Here is a 24,184-nt window from a genome sequence, read left to right as displayed (position 1 = left end):
CAAAATAACATCCTGCCTATTTATTTACATTTTCTAATGCTCCCGTTTTTTATGTGTATTATATTTTGTTGCCTTTGGGGGCTCAGAAGCTGTTTCTTCCCACTTTCTGGCCCTCTGCATACTTGGGTTCCTTTTAGGCCAGAGCCCCCAAACACAAACAGTTAATAGGTAGAAAGTGTGTGTTAGCATTCTTAGCAATGAGGTCGGCTTCATGTTTTTACACACACGCTCTTTTTAAAAATTCTGCTGGCATATTGTATACGGTGGGCACTGGAAGAACCTCACATCTGCTTGCGCCTTGCACAGAATCTCAATACCTCTATAATTCGGTGCTAGTGCCTGTTTCTGCGCTAGGCCTTTGTGGAGTGCTGATAATGCCTACCATCTGCCACTGAGCACACAGCTACCTGCCAACAGGCAGGCTGGGGTGACCTCTGCTTCTCCACTGCTGATTAGTATTCACACACTGGCTTATTAGGAATGACCCCACCAGGCCCCTCTGTTTCCTTGCCTTTGCAGTGCTTAGCAGCTTACCTGGCAGTCACTGCTGTGGAGGAAGCTAAGATATAATCAGGGGATGCAGGCAGGCTTTGCAAAGCAGATGGTGTCTATAGTTCTGTGTCAAGGGACTGGACTGCTAATGCAAATATTAATTCCTCCTAGCCAAATAATACACAATATAACGGATAGCTATACATTATGGGGGCTACATGGTGCAATTGTTTTACGATTTCCACTGTTTCATGCACACTACTCTCCATTCTTCTAATAATAAATTTGTTTCACCTCTTCTTTTACCAATTAAAAATATCACTATTGTTTCCCTAACCAGAGATACACATTAAGAAATAAAAGGGCACCAAGCAAGACTTTTCTGCCTGGGAAAACGTTTGGCTAAATTTTCATTCATTTGGTTAATTTTAATAGCTTAGGCTATGAAAACTTAAGTTACTACTTAATTTTCAAACATTATTCTGATGTGGCTATATGGGTAACATTTATTGCAAACCACCTTGAACCTAGTAAGAAAGAAGATTTTTTTCCCCTATAGAAATTAATGTGAACCAGTTCTCTTATGTTTGTATTTACAGAATAAATGGCTTAGCCGCAGCCCCATGTTGCAGAGAAGAGTCTACCATTCAATGGCAGCTGTGCAAAGGAAGCTGTATGTTTTAGGAGGCAATGACCTGGATTATAACAATGACAGGATTCTTGTCCGCCACATAGATTCCTACAATATAGACACTGACCAGTGGACACGCTGCAACTTCAGTCTGCTGACAGGCAAGTATTTTGTTTGTATATTTTAGTAGAGCAAAGTTTCAAGTCAAATTCTTCCCTCCTCCCTCACTTTTAAATTCAGTTAGTTTGCACTGTTTGAGCTTTGGATTTTGCTGATTTGCAAGGGAAGCAAAACACAATCAGCTTCATGCAAGTTGTGGCATCGAAGCAATAGACCAACGGGAGCCCAGTGCTGGATACTCTGTGATACAAGAGGAAATATCTGGATTCCTTTCCCTACTTCATATAATTAAATGTGCGGAGTGCTGAAAACACTACTTCTCCTCATCCCAGACATGCACCACTTTTGACTTGTCAGGCCAGCCCCGTCATGTAGGGCAACTTATTTAGAAGCTCTTCTTTTTATTGGGTGGGACTGCAAAAGTTGTTGCTGGCCTGCTCTACTTCAATCTTTCTCCTTCTATCCTATGACCAGTATCTGCTACTGTTGTCTTTTGCTCATAGGTGGCTTATTATTGCTAATCAACAGCAAAGACAGAAGATGGGGAGTTGTTAAAACAAGTTCAGGTGCCCTTTATCCTGCTCTAAAAGTGACCAGTGCTATCACAACCAGTAAAGACCACTTGTATCTGACTGTGGTGTATACCAGTGCAAGAACACAGCTTGTACATCGGCTGTTGATTGTGAGATAACCCATTCCCCTCAAAATAGCAATTATTTGGTGCATGGTGGGAATAGAAACACTGAAGAGTGCTGTACATGTTTTTAAAATATACTTAAATAGAAATGCTTGGGCAAATGTGTACAGCAGCAGGAGAAATTTACAACAAGTAGAACTTACAACTTGCATGGGTGTGTTGTACTATTTTAGATTCTTCAAAAACATTGGAAATGTACCAATAAGCTTGTCTGTTGACTCTGTTTTAAGAGAGATTATAGCAATGTTTCCATGTAAACAGCTGGCTAGCTGAATCTATGTGCAGCATCCCACAGGATAGAAGTAGTTTTATAATATATATATGAATGATTAACAAACACATAAGGTTTTGTTTTTCTGCTTCAGGCCAAAATGAATCAGGAGTTGCTGTTCACAATGGCAGAATATACTTAGTTGGTGGCTACTCATTTTGGACAAATGAACCCTCCGCATGTATCCAGGTCAGTGGTTTAGTCTCCTTCTTTCGAGTCTCTCCCAGTGGTATTGCAAGGTTACCTTTTCCAGAATTGTTCACACTGGGATATCTTTTTTGGTGAAACAGACCTATGCAATTGATTTAAACTTCTAAGAAAAGAGGAAAAGCAACTTGTTTAAACTGCTAGGATAATAAGTTGGCAACAACACTTACTTTTAAAAAGCTCATCGGGGTAAAGGTAAAAAGTGCTTGCTTGTTCAGCAGTCTTCATAGTAGTACAGCCACATACATTAATTTTCCACTGCTACCATTTAACTCTTGCTTTTAATAAGTATGCTTAAGCAGAAATAGTAGGGCACCAGCAGAGTTGACATGTGCATGTGTGCTGATTCCCAATGAAAACTTTGGTAGGAATCCTGGTCTTTAACATCAGTTCACATTGTTTTAAGAGTGTATGTTTAGGCGATTTACAAAAATTGCATGCCTTTAGAGTGTGCCAAATACTGATCTTTCCTTAAAACAAATCCTCAAAGCTATGTCTCTAACAAGAAATGTGCTTTACACTGATCATTTCAAAAAAGTTTTCATTGATTTTGAAGTATTTAGACACAATCTTTTCTACTACATACATGAAAGGAAGCCATTCGTAATAACTAAAATACATGGAAATAAGGGGGGAAAAAAGGATGCAAATATTTAATTGCCATTCTTATATGTACTGTAGTATGCAAGTATTGGAGGAGATCAGCATTTAATATGAATTAGGGTGTTGTACAGTGGTGCCTCGCAAGACGAAATTAATTCGTTCTGCAAGTTTTTTCTTCTTGCGAGTTTTTCGTCTTGCGAAGCACGGTTTCCCATAGGAATGCATTGAAAATCAATCAATGCGTTCCTATGGAAACAGACTTCAGACCAGGTCCGGGGACAGTCTGTCCCCCGACCTCTTCTGAAGGCTGGGGGGGGGGGACAAGGGCTTTTCTTCCCACCCCCAGCATTTTAAAAAACCCCGGGACAGCGGAGACTTCTCCGCTGTCCGGGGTGATCTTAAAATGCTGGTGGGCGGCAGCGAAGCCTCCGCTGCCGCCCGCCAGCATTTTAAAAAACCCCGGGACAGCAGAGGACTTCTCCGATGTCCGGGGCGATCTTAAAATGCTGGTGGGTGGCAGCGAAGCCTCCGCTGCCGCCCGCCAGCATTTTAAAAAACCCCGGGACAGCGGAGGACTTCTCCGATGTCCGGGGCGATCTTAAAATGCTGGCGGGCGGCAGCAAAGCCTCCGCTGCCGCCCGCCAGCATTTTAAAATTGCCCCGGGACAGCGGAGGACTTCTCCGCTGTCCCGGGGCGATTTAAAAGCCCCCGGGAAGGCAGGCAGGGGGGAGCAAAGACTTTTGCCCCCCGCCGGCCTTCAGAAGAGGTCCTGGGGGGGGGAAGTCTTTGCTCCCCCCCGCCTGCCTTCAAAAGCCGTCCGGGATAGCGGAGAAACGAAGGCTGGCGGCGGGAGGAGGTCCGAGGACAGTGGGGAAGATGCGCTGCGCTTCCCAGCTGTCCCAGAGATTTCCCTATGGGCTTTCGTCTTGCGAAGGAAGCCCATAGGGAAATTCGTTTTGCAAAGCGCCTCCAAAACGGAAAACCCTTTCGTCTAGCGGGTTTTCCGTCTTGCGAGGCGTTCGTCTTGCGGGGCACCACTGTACAAGTGTTTGCTACAATACATGTAAGACTTATTGCTGTTATTGAGCCTGGCGCCTGCATAGTTAGATCGCAGCTTTTGACTTGCTTACTGTGGTCATTTTTCTTACTGCAAATCATTTTAAATTTGAGAGCATCGAAAAGTGACATTCTTAGTCCTCACTTGTAGTCTGAAGCAGTACGTCACTCTGCTGAATGTGTAGACCAGCTCTATGCCATAGAGCATGGCAACAGTTCAGGCATGCTGGGGTCAACTTGTTTGCAACAGGTGCACAGTGCTCAAATTCTGGGTATTTTCTTTTGTTTTCAGGGATGGCTGGCACATAACTTTGATTATATAGAATAGGTAGATCAGTGGAACAGCAATACATAAAGCTGCCTTTGGTTCATGATAAACATTTAAGCTTTTACCCACCTTGTTTTTGGCTCTTACTAGGTGCTGGATGTTAGTAAGGAAGGAAAAGAAGAGGTTTTCTATGGGCCCACCTTGCCTTTTCCTTCTAATGGGATAGCTGCCTGCTTCCTTCCGGCACCCTACTCAACATGCCCCAACCTGCAGCCTTTGCAAGTGCCTCATCACAAGATAGGCACTATGTGAGAAAAGGAGCGTGACTGACGAGAGAGGAAGCTGCTTCATCCATCCTGATTTCATCTTCGAATCAACCAAAAGGGGAAGAATTGTTCTGAAATTCTTTATTGTATTAAATGCAGTAGAAGCCAAAAAGAACACTAATGAAAGGGGGCCAGAATTGCACCTAGACCCTCCTACCTTCAAGCAGGGCTTGGGCATCTTTGCTCACTAAGTATTTCTAGGAACATTTTATGCAGTTGATTTGGCTTCACACTTATAAGGATCTGCCAGGATTACTGACTTCCCAAAGTGCTTTGCAAAAGAGTGTGTGATACGTCAATGAGGAAACATAATACTACATATGCAATTTAATATATTTGGCAAAAAAGGGATCCTTGATTTAGTTCCATAGGTTGTTGCTTCTAGCGCTAGGTACTGTCAAAGACGTGCAAAAAATGAATTTTGCTTTTTCACTTAAACATAGAAATTCTCAAAATGTGGGCTACAACTGCAATGAGTTTGGACTACATAAAGGCTGGGAAAGGACTTATTTGAGTACTTGCTCTTGATCTTAGAAAAACCTTGAAGTTGTAACTGCTGTGCATTCCAACATTTCTCAACTGCAGGTGTAAGGAGCTCTGTTAGCCTCTGAAGAACCAGATGTTTCTTATGACTGCCTCATGGAGGTGAGGGTTAAAGGCTGGACTAAAAGCAACGTAGTTATTAAAAGTTTATGCTGGAGAAAAGGCAGCTAGGTGGTGCTATCAACAGAACAAAAGTGTCATGTAGAACGGAGGTGTGAGACAGGCACATTAAAGGTTGTTGTAACGCCTTGCTGTAGTGTTCCCTATAGAATTAGATCTTGAATTGCAACTTAGACATAGTGAAGTTTGTTCGTTAATCTTGAGTTTGCACGTCTTTGTATCCAAAGTGGTTTTTGAAACTACAGAACTATTTAGTAGAAACTTTTAGGAAAGCTGTCCCCACCCCATCCTGCTTAATTCCAGTATCTTCATTTGGCAAAAGCTGCAAGGAGAATAACTCTTGTCTAGAGACCATTCTGAAATTTATTTTTGCCTATTTTAAGTTTGCCCTAAAGAGCAATTTAAAGTAACTGATTGAGCATCTGGCTCTGGGCAATTCTGCATTGCTCTATACTAGCCTTCCCAATTTTTAGCACTTACAGTTAACAAAAAAAGGCAAGAGGGATTTAACAACTAAAAATGTATAAGTAAGAGAACATGGGAAACAGTATTTTCATTCACATTAACTTGAGGATCCTGTTGCTGGGGAAAGGTAGTAGCAACCAGCTTGAATGTTGCAAGGCAAAGCAGTTGGCATGAAGATATGCTATGCACTGCCCCCTCCCCCAATACAGTTTTGGAAGGGCAACTGTTACAAGAGTTTGCACTTAGAAAGGAGGGATATATTCTTTACTTACTGTGGTAGTGGGCAGTTTCAATAAAATTAGTCACACATTTTATGTATAGTTGGGAGCACTGGAAATTGTATTGTTAGGAAACCTAAATATTGTGCTTTTTTATTTTGGACTGGAGGAGCCTATTTTGCAGTCTGCATTACTTCCTCACAGTTGTCTTAACTAACAGGTAGCCAGGTCAGAGAATGCTTTGGAGCCAGTGGATTTTTCGAGTGCTAAATATCAACACATGGCTCCCAAAATTATACAGAACCTTGTTTGGAAACAATACATCTCCATTGTCTAGCAGGAGTTGCCTTATGCTGTGTCAGCCTATTGCTCCATCTAACTTCCGCTGTCTGCTCTTGACTGACAGCAGCTTACTATGGTTTCATGCAGCTGTCATTTTATGTTATGTGCTACCTGTTCCTTTCAAGTGGGGATACCAGGCATTGAACCGGGCGCCTTCTTCCTACAAGTATATGCTCTATCACAGAGCCAGGGTCCCTAAGTCTTGGCTTCCTGTCCAAGGAACAATCGTGACTATGAATACCTGATAGTAACGAACTAGAACACAGGGCCTAAGGGAGAGAGCCAGTCATGACGGTGAACACAAGGGGCTCCCCTTTCTCTCCCTGACTTTTGCGCCAAATACATGTCAGTTGAACAAGTGGGGGTGATATAACTGGGTTATCACCTTCACATTTCTGCAGTCATTACTGTATAATACCCATTTGATGGAACATTACAGTTTCATCCATGCAGGCCATTCTTACCGACAGCTCCATGTTTAGTTTTATTAATGTGCAATATCTTCATATTTTTGAAAACCTTGAAAATAAAATTGGTCAACTCACAGTTACAAGGGGAACCATTTTGTTTGTCTGCTGTGTGAATTCACAAACTAAGTTCAAGAAGCTGCCAGCTGCATAGGTAAAAGTTAATACCAGAAAACATTCATACAAATGTGCCTCCATTCTATATTACAGGCATATGTACAGTTTACAATAAAACTTTATTGTCTGACTACTGTATCATCTCAGCCTCGCAATATTTTTACATTTGAAAACTATTATGTGCATGCTAACTATTCCTAAGACCTGTACCACACACAAAGGTGTTGCAAGAGACAATCTGTTGCACACAAACACTTGACCTGATGAAACCACCCTTGCAAGGATGCAATTTCTACAGTGCTTATAGATAAGCACTAGAAATGGGTGGAGGGGACTCGTTACCTATCTCCTGCTCTGTTTAAGAGGTTTTGGAAGACCCTCTAGAATAGTGAGGGAGATAGCTTTGGAGGCTACAGGAAGACGAACAGAATCAGCAAAAGTTTTTCCTCACCCCTACCAATGGATCCCTCCACTGTGGAGAACAGGTGACATCAAGTCATGGCACATTTTGCATAGGATGAGTAATGCACACCACAGATAATTTCTATTATCAGTTAAAATATTTCTTACTAGGATGCTAAGACTATATCAATCTTAAGTGCTAAAAAGCATTCATATCTGTTAACTACAGTGACAGTTGGAGATATGAATTCACATTTGGCATACACCAAAGCACAAATGTTCATTAAAAAATTCAGCTCTAGAAAATCTACTCGATGCAAATTCATTTCTCCCAAAGTATGTTTTGAACAATAAATTGTTTCTGGGTCTCTGACCGGCCTGTCCAGCTAGATCCAAGTTGTAGGAATTGCAGTACAGTATTCCCAAAACAAATATGCAACTAGTCTGGTTCCTCTTGAGTTTTGAAAGAAACGGCTCACCATTTTCATGATATTCCACTATATTAAGCAACCTGCCTATAATTGGTTTGCAAGAGCCACTTACCGTGTTGCAATCTCAGGCACAGGATGTTCAGCTTCACATCTTTAAACGTGGCAACTTGCTATGCTTTGCAAGGTTTGACTTTCCAATTTGTGCTTTTCTAATGGTGAGGAAGATACACCTGCCATTCATTCAATGGTACTTCTAGTGTGGAAAGAAAGGAACAACTATACAGATTTGTAAACCATGCTTGTTGCAGAGGTATGCATTATCCATTGTTCTGGCATCCAATGTGCCTTGCACAACAGACATTAAGACATAAAAAATGCTCTCTTGGTATTAGAAAAAACTCTTAAGTGTGAATGCATCTGGAGGACTGCCAATTAGATTTCAATTTGGAAAGGAACATTTCAGCAGGTCTGTTTATGACACTACATAGCAACTAGTGCTTGCAATGTCAGATAAAGCAAATTTCAACAGCCAAGTTTTTTTGTTTTTACCGAGCCTACCTATAACTTTAATTCCAGTAAATTAATGAACTTGGGAAATCTGCATGCAAGTCCCACTGAGCACAACTGAGCACAACTGGATGAACATTGTTGAAGACTCTGCATCATCCAAGTCTCACACAAACTGAATTGCACATGTTATGTCATATCATCTATGCATTGCTTACATGATTGTGAACCACAACATAATAGCAAGCCATGTGACCAAGACATTTCCCACTGTTGCTCGTATTAATAAAATGTATGCACAGCAGTAGCCACCTCACTAAGAAGTCTATAGATAAAGCAAAGATGGGGAACCTCGGGACTTTGGGCCAAAACGTGGCCTGTGGAGCAGGTGTGAGGGGTCCTGATCTGATCAGAAACCTTCCCAGCAGGCCCACCCATACTACAAGAACCTCTTCTACCATCAAAGAAATAACTTGGTTCTCACACTAAAGGGGAAAATAAAATGTCTATTCTGGCTAGAGAATTCCCATTTTTAGTATGTGATAAACACTATGAAGCAGAAGGAAAGAAAAATTACAACATTTATGGACTGAATAGGAAGAAACAGATAAATTATTTGAAGACATCAATTTGAGCTAGGTTGAACATCTGAACTCAGCTAAAATGGCCGACTAAGAAGGGTCTGGGAACAATAGTAACAGTTTCTCAAAGAAAACATATTGAAATAAGCCAATGTGCATTTCTGGACAGCCAGAAGCAGACCTATTCACTACCATAAAAGAGGTGGAGTGGGGAGGAGAGAAGCAAAGGTTGCTAACTTGCCAGAATATCATAAGACACCAAAGGAGTAGGTGCTTCAACAAACATTTGCAAACTGCCCACTGATCACCAGGGTGTTGTATATGGCATTAGAAAAGTAAGATTCCATCAGCAAATTCATACAAACGTAAAATGCTCTTAGTATATTGATCTGATGAACAGATTGAGTGTCTGAAGCTGTTTTTTTTATAAAAGCAAATCTGATTCCTAACCATTTTCATGCCTGTCTCAGTTAATATTTGGAATACTTCTGTCTCCAGACATGAAATGAAATGAAGAAATGAAGAAACTGAGCACAATAGCATTACCTATTTTCTTGACAAACTGGTCCATTTAGATGTATCCATTTAGTGTATCTATGATAACTTGCCAGGAAAACTATACCAAATACTATTTAGATTTTTTTATAAAAAAAACCCCATCCTTTCTTCTATCATAAAAGGTATCTTTTACACCCCCTGGATCTTAGAAGCTTTTGTGACAAGGAAGAGGCTTCATCAGTTAATTTGAAATGAAACTCTCTTGTAATTTAAAACACATCTTCATCTTCCCAACAATAAAAAAATGGGAAATTTTACAAAGTGGATGTACATATAATTGTGAATGATGGCAATTAGTATGAAATTTTGCAACAATGACCCCCCTCTTTTTACAGTATCATGGACAATCATTTGATGCTTAAGAAACTAAGCAATTCGGGGGGGGGGGGCGGGAGAAGGTGGTGCATGTGCTAGACTTTTTTTCTTTCTCTATAATAAAGTGAAAATGTAACGGAGGCACTCAGATTATTTCAAGTTTACAAGAGGAGCCTGGATTAAAAGAGCATTGAAACATAAAGCACTGTAGAAAAGCATACAAAACCGAAAGATAAGACTTACCATCCAGATGTACAGTGCAACACAGGTATGGAGAATAGAAGCATCTTGGAGGAAAAAAAGATGGAAAAACTTCGTCACAAAAATGGTCCCCAAATACTCTAGAGCAGACCCTTAAACCATATTAGTCTGTTTCTTACCTTGTCCATCAGCATGCTGACTACTGATGATGGAAACTGGTCAGGTGAGGTTCTCCATCAAGTGCACTCTCCCCTTGCAGAAAAATAAAATAAAATGGGGCCAAGTCCAATAGGCTTCCCAGTTAAAGTCCCAAGCCCTCTCCAAAGTTCTGCAGATGGCATGAAGCATGTATATACAGGAGTGGACTGGAATGCAAGAAGAGGAAGTATGCATTCTGGCTGAACGCAATACATTTCACTTACTTATAGAAGTGTCCATTTTGGTGCCTATGAGTTCATCTGCAAACTGAAGAAACAGCTGTGGTATGCATTGGCTACAACAGAATGCTGCTTTCAAGCCTAATTTCAGTTGGGAAAGAAGCCCTGTGGATGCTAGGAAAGGCCTCAATGGACACATGTATGCCCCACCCCCACCCCCCGCGCTGGTGATAGATACCATGGATACCAGCACAGTTGGTTAGAGCATGGTGCTGATAACGCCAAGGTTGTAGGTTCAATCCCCGTATGGACAGCTGCATGTTCCTGCATTGAGGGGGTTGAAGAACTAGATGAGCCTCAGGGTCCCTTCCAAGTCTACAATCCTATGATTCTATTCCTTCTCGCTAATCTACTGCCTTGGAAAGGTTGACATGGTTGGGGAGGAAACAAGACGGATGGAAAGGGAGCCTTCATTTGATTCCGTCACCCACTAAAGAGCTTGGATGAATTCTACTCGGATCTGCTACAATGCTTTGCAGGCCCCAACTGTCATCTACTAATAACTATAAATTGACAAGTTGAGATTTGCAGGTACTAAGATCCTTACTAGGGTCAAACAGATTTGGTTCAGGAGTTAATTAGCAGTACACTTTCTGAAGATATTCTTTAAAAATATTAACAGCTGGTGATCTAATAGGACCCACCCCCCACTCTGCTCCAAAGCATACATGCAGGGGCTTCCTTCGTTCTATGAAGAATTCCCTACTGCAATGTGGAACATTCCCCTTTATACAGATGAGAATAATAAAGTAATAGATGCACAGTGGACCTTCTGGAACGCAGTCTACTGATGGGTTCCTTTTATCAGTTTGATGTGATCACAGCAACAGCTGTCACACCTTCTCAAAGCCAGACGTAGTTTAAAACAGAAACAGGTTAAGAAGCAAGTCACAATAAAAGGATTTTTAGTTTGCAATCAAATCAGTTAGAATAGTCACACTGTAGTCACACTGACATCAGTCTTTCTAGACATGCAATTATAAATCAGGGTAACATACTTCTGACCCATACTTGCTTTGAAGTGGGTTCCATGATCAGGATTTGTGGTCCTGAATTTTATAAATGAATTTACCATAAAAACAAAACAACTTTATAACAAAGCAATGTTAAAATAAGCATAAACAACTTTTGGCATCCACACACAAATATATACAACACAGAAACGGATCAATGCAGCTCAGTTTCCATCATTTTTTTGTGGGCTATAGAATCACTTTTTCAGTTTCCTACTTTCTGGAAGTTCTCTAGTTAACCAGCTAGAAGACCTTACAAACCTCACTTGCAATATTATTAATCATATCTATTGCATAAAGCCACAGGTATATGATCATTTGTCAGTGGTCATTTGATAGTATTTTCAAAGGCAGTTTGTTAATAAATGTTTCAACTGACTGCTTAACTGGAAACATTAACAAGTTTTTATGCACTGAGAGCAATGTTACTTTTACATAAACCTTTAGAAAAGAAAAGAAAAAGAAATCCCAGTTAAGTATTAATTATTCTGGAAATAATAAAAAACAATCTGTTCCGTTAGACAGTTTGTTACAATATACACTTCTATTATTTCAGAAGACAGAGGCTTCATTTTGAAGAAGTCTATGCTAAAGATGTTATCTGAGACTCAGATTTTGAAGGCATCTCACTTGAAGAGGCTTAATTCCCCCCCCCCTCTAGAAATGGAGGCCTTTTGAGATGAATAAAACTCCCAGGTGTAGGAGCTTACAAGAAGCTACAATGCAGGTTCAAAAAGTCACTTTCATAATGAAAAGAACCTTCATGCTCTGCAATATTAAGTAGCCTAAGAGAGGCTTTTAGTTACTGTATTATCTGAAGTAATGATAGTTGATTTAGGAAAGAGATAATCTGCTACCTTTACATAAGAATACGGTAACAATACAGAAAGGCTCTGAACAAGATTATGGAGAAGTTTCCATGGCAGTAATTGATAGACACACACACAAAAAAACCAGTCTTTCATCATTAACTCTGAAAAGTTAGTTTGGTTCCCTGACTTTGCCGCCAAGTCCATACAACTCACTACTGCAATTCAAATGACTTGTAAGTTGCTAAGATTGTGTAATTTAATGGAAGCGTGAATTCCATACATCAAATAAATTTGGAAATTACAGGGAGAATTATGATAGAGCTCAGAACTGTAGGGATAAAATACCATAAACATTCTGAAATATCTAACAAATCCAATTTACTACATACAAAATGTAATCATACGTGATGCAAAAAAAAAAAAAAAAAGTAAGCAGAGATTTGAATTAAGATGTTTTTGCACCTGCATTCCTTCCTCCCTGTCTTAGAATCTGGTTGAAACTTTTTTTCCTTGCTAGGGATTCTTATGCTGATAATAGAAAACTGGGGTGGTGGGGAGAAAAGGAATTGATGACATTTGTATAGTGACCTGGGTAGCAATTCTTATAACTGCACCAGCCCTTGTTATTCAAGTATGGGAGCGCGGCTCGCTCCACCGTACAAGGAGCAAAACCGTACAAGGACAACAGAGAAGGGGGTTAAGAGGTTGAATTCTGCAGTGCGCATCTACACATTTTTAAAACAGGGACAATGCTAGGACAGCTGTCACCGTTCCACGCAACACGGACACCAGCTCTTCTGTTAACATAAGGGGGCTGAAGCATCCTGACCTAACCCTGGCCTTGCTTAGATTGAACCCCCTCGCAGCCGCCAAGCTCATATGAAGTGTTTGTGAGCAAAACATCACTCAAGGTGTCAGAATGAAAGGCCTGACAGCCACAGCGTATTGATTCATTAGAGCAGAAAAAACTTTACTGTTAGAGATTACCTTTGCTGCTGCCCTTTGACTATTTTTGCTTTAAAGGGGGGGGGACCCTTCAACAATACCTTAAGTCATCAACTTTCCTTTACTTGTTGTCATTTCCTTCTGATAGTCCCTGCTACTAGGATTCAATGGTTTTGCAGTTGCCGTATGGAAGAGAAAAACATTGGCACTACTGCATCCCCCCCCCCCCCCGTTGCGTGCACTGTTAAAACGTTACAGCCAAAGGCTACCGAGGGACAAAGTGCACATTTTAAAGCGAAGACAGCGTCCACCTGTAGACAGGGAATTGGCAGTCTCCATAAAGGACCAGCATTCCTTGCAATGACTGTGCGGAAAGTAACAATCGGTGTGCTGCTAATGCGTTTCATTTCACAGCTTCAGTATCTCCATTTGTCCAGCCTCTTGGAGCAGAGATAAGAGTCTTTTATAGGCTTCTCTGTTAAGGAGTAAAAAAACAAAACAAATCAAAAAAGTATATAACACTTTAATTAAAACCAGTGTCACAGAGTTTGAGAAATCAGTCATGTCACTCGTAGGTTACTTCAGGGGAATTTGAGGAAATCAAACTCAGAACTGTTCTGAAGCCTTGGGAAATGAAAGAACGCTGAGTACCTGTATAAGCACGTAAAAAGGTAAAGGTAAATGGACCCCTGACCATTAGGTCCAGTCGTGACCAACTCTGGGGTTGAAGCGCTCATCTCACTTTATTGGCCGAGGGTGCCGGCGTACAGCTTCCGGGTCATGTGGCCAGCATGATTAAGCCACTTCTGGCGAAACCAGAGCAGCTCACGGAAACGCCGTTTACCTTCCCGCCAGAGCAGTACCTATTTATCTACTTGCACTTTGACGTGCTAGGTTGGCAGGAGCAGGGACCGAGCAATGGGAGCTCACCCCGTCATGGGGATTCGAACTGCCAACCTTCTGATCTGCAAGTCCTAGGCTCTGTGGTTTAACCCACAGCACCACCCACGTATAAGCAGGTGAGGATGTCTAATGAAAACCATGGCCATGCCAAAGAGCCAGTAAGGGTTGTTCTGTAAACAGAGATGTGGGATAGCTCAGTCAGTAGAGCATAAGACTCTTAATCTCGGGGTCATGGGTTCAAGCCCCATGTTGGGCAAAAATATTCATGGACTGCAGGGGGTTGGACTAGATGACCCCTGGGAGCCCTTCCAACTCTGTGATTCTAACCGTTTCAGCCTGAGGGCCTCATTCCATTCTGGGTGGAGCAACAAATGTGAACTTTCTACTCAAACTCACCCCCCCCCCCCCGTTCTCCTTCTAAGGAAGCAAGAAGCATTGCCAGAACTCAAGGGCACATTTCAGCCGTGACAAAAACACCAAGGAGGATGTGAAGCAAGGCCAGATCAAGAGGCCAGGAGGGCTGCATTTGGCCTCTAGGTGTGAGGCTTCTCACCCCTGCTAGACACCATAGTTAGACTCAATCTAACTTTGATTTAATATGGTGCACCTAACCATCTGCATCACTTGTATCCATCCATCTGGTTAAATGGAGACCAGGTGGATATTGTGATACAGATGCGAGTCTGCTTCAAGAGCCGGTTTTCCTGGTCAGATAACCCTGTATTTAAAAATTATGTAAGTTAGATAACCAGCAATTATTTAAGCAGAGGCCGTGACTTGCGTGCCTATGTTATGTAAGTAACAATTCCTTTGACCTTAAGAAGTGGACTCAGACAAGGCATAATGAGTGGAAGTCCTTAATTGTTCTTTGAACTGCCCTGAGACCTCCGGTTACAGGGTGGTATATAAATTCAATAAATATTATTAATAATAATAATAATAATATAAATAGTTGCAGGACTAAACTGGCTTCTGTTTCCACTTCCATAGCCTACAGAAAGCATCAGCATAGTTTGAAAACCACTGAAATGCAAGAAATGCAGAAGCTGTGGGGAGAGGCAAGCTTTGTATAAATCAGCTTCCTTCTGATAAAAGCTATTTTCCAGGAGCAGCAAAAATAATATGACTTTTATTTCCTTCTAATTCCGAGGGCCTGCTTTTCAAGCACATACCAAAGACCCTTAGTGTCACACTAGCCTACTACTTATAAATGGAGTGGGGGTGGGGACCCACTATGTGATGTTTGCATGGAAAGCAACAGATAATTAAATGAGCATTTATTTGGGCAATTTATATATTGCTTATATTTAAACAAAGGGGACGCGGGTGGCGCTGTGGGTAAAAGCCTCAGCGCCTAGGGCTTGCCGATCGAAAGGTCGGCGGTTCAAATCCCGCAGCGGGGTGCACTCCCGTTGTTCGGTCCCAGCGCCTGCCAACCTAGCAGTTCGAAAGCACCCCCAGGTGCAAGTAGATAAATAGGGACCGCTTACTAGCGGGAAGGTAAACGGCGTTTCCGTGTGCTGCGCTGGCTCGCCAGAGCAGCGATGTCACGCTGGCCACGTGACCCGGAAGTGTCTCCGGACAGCGCTGGCCCCCGGCCTCTTGAGTGAGATGGGCGCACAACCCTAGAGTCTGTCAAGACTGGCCCGTACGGGCAGGGGTACCTTTACCTTTTTATATTTAAACAAAAATCTAACAGAAAATAAGACAGGGTTCACACAGCCAAAAAAGCAGAGTCCTTTGCGAAGCGATCAGCCTCTGATAACAGCTTACTGGCATATTTCGATGGAAAGCATTTAACAAAACACAAAAAGGTGTTTCATTTCATAAATCTCATCCATATTTGCTAAGTATCTAGGAAGAATTTAACGGGAGAAACCTACACTGTAAGTTTAAATAGGCCTTTTGTGGAGAGAGTGAACTTCTGTTCAGCACCCAAAAGCAACCGTAATCCCCAAACATACCTTTGCACAGCGTTTCTGCCAAGACCTTGTTTGTACTCTGAATTCCTCAGGGCCTCTGTCATAGCAGGAATCAGGCTGATAACTAGAGACTGGTCCAAGACTGCCACTGCTTCCAAGATGCTGTAAACTTGATTATCATACACAGTAGTGTAATCTTGGATAAACTGCCTGAAGGAAGAAACAAGGGCATTTAGTGCAAGGTACAAAAAAATGATTCTCAGAAAACAAACTCTACTGAATAAATGTGTACTTCTATTTGAAAACGAGTCCAGGGAGCTCATAGGATCAGATCTAGAAGCAGCAAGAAAGGGAGTATGGTAATATAATATATACACATTTTTAATATAAAAAATGTAAAAGTTAACCACAAATCCAGCAAGTATACAACACTTATTTTTTCAATACAGCATGTGCTGGAGAAAGTACTCAATTCAAAACATTATGGCAAACCATAGTTTGTACAAATGACAATTTAAAACTGTGATGAAAAGCCCTTTATCCATTTCCGATACAACAAGTGATCTAAAATTCCACCCTGCGCCCCTGGGTGTGATAAGAGTAAGTTGACAAAATCATGTAGAGTCAATGTTAATGTTAGGAAATTTGAATTTCAGAGGGATGCTGAGCTTTCCTTTCCGTCTAGCTATCACTTGTTGAAGAAGTGTGCCAAATTTAAATGAAATTCTCTGGCCAAAATATGCACCCTTTCCTTCTTTTAATAGTTCATCATTTTGATTCAAGCTTTTAATCTGACAAGAAACCTATGTCGGTGCCCCCCTTATCCCCACTTCTAAGTGGACTCTAGTGCCAAAAGAAACGTAACTATTCACTTGACTGCAAGTATTGCTAGCATTAGCTATTTCTGAATTCACATTTTGGGGTCAGGGATCCCCTCCAAACTTTCTAACACAAATGCTTTCGTGTTTTGAATGTTTTAAAATACGGTGGCACCTCAGGTTAAGAACTTAATTTGTTCTGGAGGTCTATTCTTAAACTGAAAATGTTCTTAACCTGAGGTACCACTTTAGCTAATGGAGCCTCCTGCTGCCACCGCTGTGCGATTTTTGTTCTCATCCTGAAGCAAAGTTCTTAACCCGAGGTACTATTTCTGGGTTAGCGGAGTCTGTAACCTGAAGAATCTGTAACTCAAGGTACCACTGTACCTGCTTTTAAGTGGATTTTTTAAAAAAAAAATTATTGAGAATGTCAATGTTTTGTTTGTATTTTTGTAAACCACTTAGAGGTTTCCTAACAATCAAATGATAAATGAATGAATGAGGGAGCCCCAGACAAATTCTCACATTCATGATTTGTTCAAGCCTCTAGGTTGCACCGGCTTAACAGTGGTGTGAGATAGTGAATGCAAAGGAACCCCAGGCACAGATCTATGTCAGGCTCCCAACTGCAGACATTTGCCCTCTAAGGCATAAAGGGAGATGGAGGCAGGCACAGCAAAGCCACAGAGCAGAGGGGTAGCCAGTGCATCCCTGCTGTTCCTCACTCAATTCTAATCACATGGGGAAATTCAGCATCTGAACAGGGCTCAAACGGTACTTGCTGATGATGGTGTGATAATTTCACAAGAGGAAAGTCACCCACACGCCATGGAGGTGGGAGGCAGTTCCCTGCCAGGGATGATATGCAATTCTGTCCGAGGATTATCCTAACATGCGCCCCTGTGTTTTTAAGCCTGCAATGCCTTCTTTGTACGATGGCATTCAAATCCACTGAGGGTGGGGGAAGGGAATGAACGTGGCTTCGTTCTAAATAGTTTCCCCTTTCTTGTTTTGGCCGATCCACATGACAACCCGCTTTGCCAAGAATGGGAGTACTATAAACAATCAACTTCAAATTATGTTAGGGATAATTAGTTGCTTAAAAGAACATGTTTTCTGTCAAATGCCTTGCAATCGTTTCAGTGCCAATTGGCCAGTTTTCTACTTACCTAAACACAGAAATCAGCTGGGTGGCAAGCTCTCCTCCTGACCCCGCTTGGCAGCCTTCTACAACACACTGTAGAATCTCTGTAGACAGTTTTTTAACTGCAGGAAACAAATCACATGGAGCTTTCTAATAGTCAATAGAGGAAAACAGCTCTGGGAGACAATATAGGCTTGCTTCTCTCTCTCTCTCTCACACACACACCATCCATTTTGAGTGGCACAAGCTTAAACTGATGCAAAAGGCTCATTCTGTTACTACAAGAATAAATTACAACTGGCAGCTGCAGATTTTTCTACAAACCTAACACGCTTTACTTAGGAGTAAATGTTTGCTGAACTCAGTGGGCCTTACTTCTGGCCTTTGTAAAGCGTGTGTTCATGACAGAGTAGAACCCGGCTCGTTTTAAGCTGGGGATTTGGCAACCCAAGAAGGCACCCTAGACTACTCAAATGCCTGATAAGTTTGTGTGGATGCCAGCATGCCTATAGACCAGGCATAGGCAAACTCGGCCCTCCAGATCTTTTGGGACCCATCATCCCTAGCTAACAGGATCAGTGGTCAGGGGTAACAGGGGTTGTAGTCCCCAAACATCTGGAGGGCCGAGTTTGCCTATGCCTGCTGTAGATAGTGAGCTGCTCAAGGCATAGACCTGTTTCTTTGCTTATGCTCTAAAGGAGGGGTAGGCAGATTTCAGGCTTGTGCGAGCTATCTTGTTGTGTGCTAGAAACCCCAAATAGAAAGAAACACAGTTCAAATATAGAATTCTAAGGCAAGAACAAAACTTGCATGAAACCCAGTCCTTCAACACACAAAAATGCACTCCTGGTTATTCCCCCCACTCTGGTCTTAATTTCTGCAGTGCAGTTTAATAGAAGGGGAGTCTGAAGTCCTTGACCATCTTCCTCAAAATATCCAGAGATCTACCAGTAGATCCCTATGTAGGTTCTGCCCATCCCTGCTCTAAAGTATTTTTTATTTATTTATTTTTTAAAACCCAGTAAGTTCACAAGCTCACCTTGTGGTTCATTAACCAGCACAAGGCATTTCAACACAGAAGGGAGCAGCAGCTGCACGTCACACATTTCAATGCTCTTGGTCCTCTGAAATGCTTCAATAATGAAAGCGAGAACTGAAGCCAGGCGAGGAGGAGGGGCATGACCTTTGAACGACAGGTAACTTTCACTGGAAGGAAATCATAAAGCGTCCAAAAGTGAATCAGCAGTGCCTATCTCATGTTCATTTGGATAAATAACAATATAGCAATTTATTCACATTTGCTTATTATTCAAACAAATCCATATGCCTCTATTTCAGCTTCCACTCAAATACTTTTATATCTACGCATTTTTTGATGAGGTCACCTCACCCTGTAGATACTATCCTATCGGGAGGTCAATTCTGCACAAAGCTGGAATCAGGCCTTCAGTGTGGCACTTCCCATTGCATATCAGATAGCCGCCTTCTAAAGCTGTTGCTCTTTCAACAAGCCTTCTAAAAATCTTCATCCCAGCTGGTACCTATCTTGGAGTTGATTTTATGTAAGTACTGTTGCGATAAACTGTTGTTAATATTTATAAGTGTTTTTTAAATTCTCTGTGCATATATGTGCATGTATACACACACATACACACAAACATTTATATCCCACTAAGGAATATATAACCAAGGAACTCAAGGTGGCATATGTGGAACTCTCTACTTTTATCATCACAACAGCTGTATCAGGTACGCTGGGTGAGAGGCAGGTGAAGCCCAAGGTCACTTAGTGAACTTCATGACTGAATTTGAAGCCTAGTTTCCCAGGTCCTAGGCCAGCACTCTAACCACTACAACACACTGCCAATCGATAGATAGAATTGTTTATATATAAGTAAGTGTTTTATATAAGTTATACCTGTAAACCACTCCTGGATGCCTCATGAGAAGTGAGTCATAAATAAACAATCATTTCTGTGCAGTTTTTCTTTTAATAAAAAATAATAATAACATGAGTACTTTCTAGTGTTTAACAAAATCGGCATATCCCTGAGTGGTTTCCTAACTTTCACAACTTATTCTATAAGAACACAAGATGTCCCTGAAACTCTTTACCTGGGGAGAATGTTAATGTCAAATACATCATATCCCCTTTTCCTGGGCATTACCTGATGACTTGCATGGTGGTCTTACGGAGATGCAAGACTCCTGGGATGGTGGTGGTGCTGCACATGGCCAGCAAAATAGGGTGTTGCTGTCCAGCTCGAGGAGCGGAAGGTGAGGAAGAGAGGAAGCGCCCAAAATACTGCTGAATTGCATTTCCTAGCAACTGATTCAAATAGGCCCCTTGAGTCTGAGACTGGCAGCATATAAAGGACAAGCCCTACAAAATGGGGGGGGGGGAGACACAAGACGAGGAATTCACCATTATCCATCTTGTACCTAAAACAATTCCCATTGCCAAAAAGTCTGAATGACCGAGCAAAACTGGCTACATAATGGCGGAGCCTGGCTTATATTGCCTAAAAACACTATAGGGACTGCCATCAATTTCTAGAGGTTTTGGAGTTTTAAAAAAGACCGAATAGGAATTTTTGGGTGTGTTGTTTTTTTTTAAACCACCTTGTGAAACTAAAGGTAGAAACACTGGAGAAGTTTCTTCAAATGATCCTAAAAATGTGGTATCAAATGCATAGCAGCGTAATGAAGTGGGGAAGTCCACAACATAAGGTTTGAAGTAACCTGTGGGATTTGATGTTTTTGTAATGTTTGAAAGGGAATGCACACCTGCAACTACAAGAAAGACACAAGAATCAGAAACATCCCCAAAAAAACAACCCACACAAAAACAAAATACTTCAAGTGAGATGAAAGGCATGCTGGGAGGGGGGGGGAGAGGAGGGGGACGTTCCATGGGGCAAAAATTCTCTTGGGTATCATTGTGGCTCTAGAAGTGTCATTTTTCAGAAAATATTCTTATACTGTATTGCTTACAGATATTGTTTTTATAATATTTATCTTTCACTTTTAATGTTTACTTTTCAATATACTCAAAAACTATTTGATTTCAGGAACTGTAGCTTAGACTTAAAAAAACCTGGAGTGGTATTTTGCACGTAGAATTGAGCTTTACTGTATCTCACCCATACAGCTCATCTGTTTCATACCTGGGTTATTATTTTTGGACATTTTTCTTATTTTACACGAATCTTTGGTGGGTTTTTATCCCAGCTAAGAGTTAAGGTGGGTTTCTGTCCATGACTTTTTGTATGCTCTGTGTATTCTCCCTCACTCCCCCCCCCCCCCGCCCTCAATCTGTATAAGCAGATTTCTTTGAGAGTGCTTCCAGAGATTGACAGGAACGGAGGTAAATCACGAGTCTCCTGTCATAAGGGTTATTATTGAAGAATTCACAAAGACTCTTACTTGGAATTCACACTAGCAAAATGGTCAAGCATCAGTAACAATAGAAAAATATATCATGGCAGGTTCATGGGAATAGAAAAATGGGTGAAATGTTTTCTTTAATTCAATGGAGAATCAGTAATCCGTGCCAATATTGTTTGCATGTTTGCACTGTTCCACCAAATATGAAAACACAAAACTGAGTTTTGTTAGAGAATGCAGTTAGCACGATGGGGTTGGTGTACCATAAACATGCCATCAGCATTAGCAGCCATTGTTCATTCTACTTGGAATGCTGAGGCTGCCAGTAATAGGTTTGAAAATCTTCAGCCCAGAGGATAATTTTTAATTTTTTTGTCAATCACCTGTCTGATGAGTTAATAATCTGTGTGTGCTTAGGGTAAGAAAATCTGCCCAAGAATTTCATCTTGGAATTAATACTTCAAGTGTAGATATGCATTGAAGGAATAACTAACCAGGATTTGTTAGCTAGTAGCTACAACAGGCAGGCTTGAGTAAACCTGCAGTGAGTGACAATAGTATCCAGGCAATCATACTATTGATGTGCCACAAATGTACCAAAATTGATACATGTGGACAAGGCAGGCTAGTTAAAGTCTATGGGCTTACTTGCAAGACCATATTTTGGCACAAGACTGTAGCCCTGGCATGGACAATGCTCATTTCCATTACGGCACAATCAAATTATAAACCCAAGATGTGAAGGCAGGGGAATTTAGAATCCCTTTTCCTTTGAGTTACCTCTAATATTCTTTTCCTGGGGAGCCATCAAAAGGACTCCTATGAGCCACAATTTGGGAATCACAAGGCCTTTAAAGAACCCCAAGACTTCTATGAAAACTTCTAAGGTGGTAAGACATTGTCTCTTAAATCAAAACTGGTTTATCCCATGAACAGAACTTGTTATGGTATGATTCATATTTTTTTCTGGGTTCAGAATGCTACTTGGGTTGAAGTATCTACATGCTACCTTCACAGATTGGCACCTGGTATCATAGGGAAGTACACTGGACTACTGGGGCCATAGCAATACAGATATCCAGGGTGGAATCTACATACTGATGTTTTAATGTATTTTAATGTATTTTTAATCTTTTGTTGGAAGCTGCCCAGAGTGGGTGGGGTATAAATAATAAATGAGCGGGGTAAATAAATAATAATAATAATAGTAATAATAATCTGTTCTATAAATGCTTTTTCTCAAAGTGTTTTTAAAAATACATTGAATTTTCTATAAGGCTCATCATTGCCATATAGTGTCAAACTGCATATTGCACTTAAACCACACTTAAAACATTTTATTTGCAGCTGTATAGTTGAGTCCCAGCTCCTCTCCACAATGAAAACTTTATATAGCAGCACCAATATCAGGAATATATATAGATGAAGTTTTTTGCCACATTGCCTGTGACTGTAAGAACAGGATGTTGGACTAGATGGGCCTTTGTCTGATTCACAAGACCCTTGTTATGTACCTTAAAAACTGGGAAAAAATGAATTTGGGCCAAGGGGTTTATTTACAAGATAACACTCATATGTTTTTCTTTAAAAACTTATAAACACAAGTTCAAAGATTATACAGTAGACTATCTAGTTGATGAAAACTTTTATACTGATGATTTTAACAATGGTTTCGTTTTCCTTGTTTAAATTCTGTGCTTTCTTTTATGTAACTGTTTTAATCGTTTTATTTTTCTATAATGGGTATACAGTAAAAAAAAAAAAAATCTAACTACAACAGTTTCTCTCATTGTGTGGAGAAATCATTTGATCTCAATTATTTCCTTAAGCAAAGTTCCAAAACCATTTAAATAGCAGTCAGCCCTACTATATCAGTGAATGACTATTTAGGTAGTAAGTTTCTTCAGGACTGTTGTCTTAGCTTGTAAAATGTTTCAGGGAAGGGTATGTATCTCTGCTAGATGTTTGAACAACCACCAACATCCATGAAGCTGTGTCCCATTATCAGGACTTTTAAGATCACCTGTTCAACAATATGTAAAAGGTTAAAAAAGGTAAAGGAGCCCTGGGCGGTTAAGTCCAGTCAAAGGCGACTATGGGGTTGGGGCGCTCATCTTGCTTCAGGCCGAGGAAGCCAGCATTTGTCCACAGACAGCTTTCTGGGTCATGTGGCCAGCAGGACTAAACCACTTCTGGTGCAACGGAACACCGTAACGGAAACCAGAGCGCACGGAAATGCCTTTTAGCTTCCCGCCTGTTTATCTACTTGCACTGGTGTGCTTTAGAACTGCTAGGTTGGCAGAAGCTGGGACAGAGGAATGGGCGCTCACCCCGTTGCACGGATTCAAACTGCTGACCTTCCGATTGACAAGGCCAAGAGGCTCAGTGGTTTAGACCACAGCGCCACCTGCACGGTGTATGTAAAAACAACAAGCCTCCGTTGCCAGCCATTAGTTTTCCATATCTATCTATCTATCTATCTATCTATCTATCTATCTATCTATCTATCTATCACAGACATACACACCTGAAGAAACAGAGGAAGATTCTCCCGAATGGCAGACAACATCGCTGCAGGCAGCTCTTTGTCTTGCTGGAGCACAGCATGTGGCAAGAGCAAGCAATCTATTATGCGGAACAAGAGCTGTTGTGCTTTGGAAGTAGCCAGTATGGGTGCCCAAGACTTCACAAGGCATCCTATTGAATAAAAACCCGAAAGACAAAACTGGTAAAAAGAAGAGGGAAGGCATAAACAGGCTTTCTACTAGGTTGCATTTCCCTTGGTTGTAACTATAGCAACCAAGTGTCACATTTTCACATAACCCACTTTAGTCAACCTGGGAATAGTGAATGTCCATTCATAG

The 24,184-nt window shown here is 41.2% G+C and overlaps 2 protein-coding genes across 7 annotated transcripts in view; one reads left to right on the top strand and one right to left on the bottom strand.

Annotated features, from left to right (window-relative positions):
• The window catches only part of KLHL32 (kelch like family member 32), a 68,671-nt gene extending 61,589 nt beyond the window's left edge, over positions 1-7,082 (top strand). For all 6 annotated transcript variants that reach the window (XM_028723013.2, XM_028723012.2, XM_028723010.2 and 3 more), the window contains 3 exons: positions 1,092-1,284; positions 2,306-2,400; positions 4,497-7,082. In XM_028723013.2, the coding sequence (XP_028578846.2) occupies positions 1,092-1,284; positions 2,306-2,400; positions 4,497-4,658 (450 nt within the window). In that variant the 3' untranslated portion in view covers positions 4,659-7,082. The remainder of the gene's footprint in view (positions 1-1,091; positions 1,285-2,305; positions 2,401-4,496) is intronic.
• A 4,182-nt stretch (positions 7,083-11,264) lies between these two features.
• The window catches only part of MMS22L (MMS22 like, DNA repair protein), a 77,555-nt gene continuing 64,635 nt past the window's right edge, over positions 11,265-24,184 (bottom strand). The window contains exons 20-25 of the mRNA XM_077926146.1: positions 23,848-24,017; positions 20,102-20,316; positions 18,973-19,139; positions 17,959-18,055; positions 16,014-16,181; positions 11,265-13,621 (exon numbers count right to left, since the gene is read on the bottom strand). Of these exons, the coding sequence (XP_077782272.1) occupies positions 13,555-13,621; positions 16,014-16,181; positions 17,959-18,055; positions 18,973-19,139; positions 20,102-20,316; positions 23,848-24,017 (884 nt within the window). The 3' untranslated portion in view covers positions 11,265-13,554. The remainder of the gene's footprint in view (positions 13,622-16,013; positions 16,182-17,958; positions 18,056-18,972; positions 19,140-20,101; positions 20,317-23,847; positions 24,018-24,184) is intronic.

This window comes from Podarcis muralis, chromosome 3 (genome assembly GCF_964188315.1).
Source record: "Podarcis muralis chromosome 3, rPodMur119.hap1.1, whole genome shotgun sequence".
NCBI classification, from domain to species: Eukaryota; Metazoa; Chordata; class Lepidosauria; order Squamata; family Lacertidae; genus Podarcis; species Podarcis muralis.
Note: the sequence above shows the minus strand (reverse complement) of the source record. Positions and strands in the feature narration are given on the sequence as shown.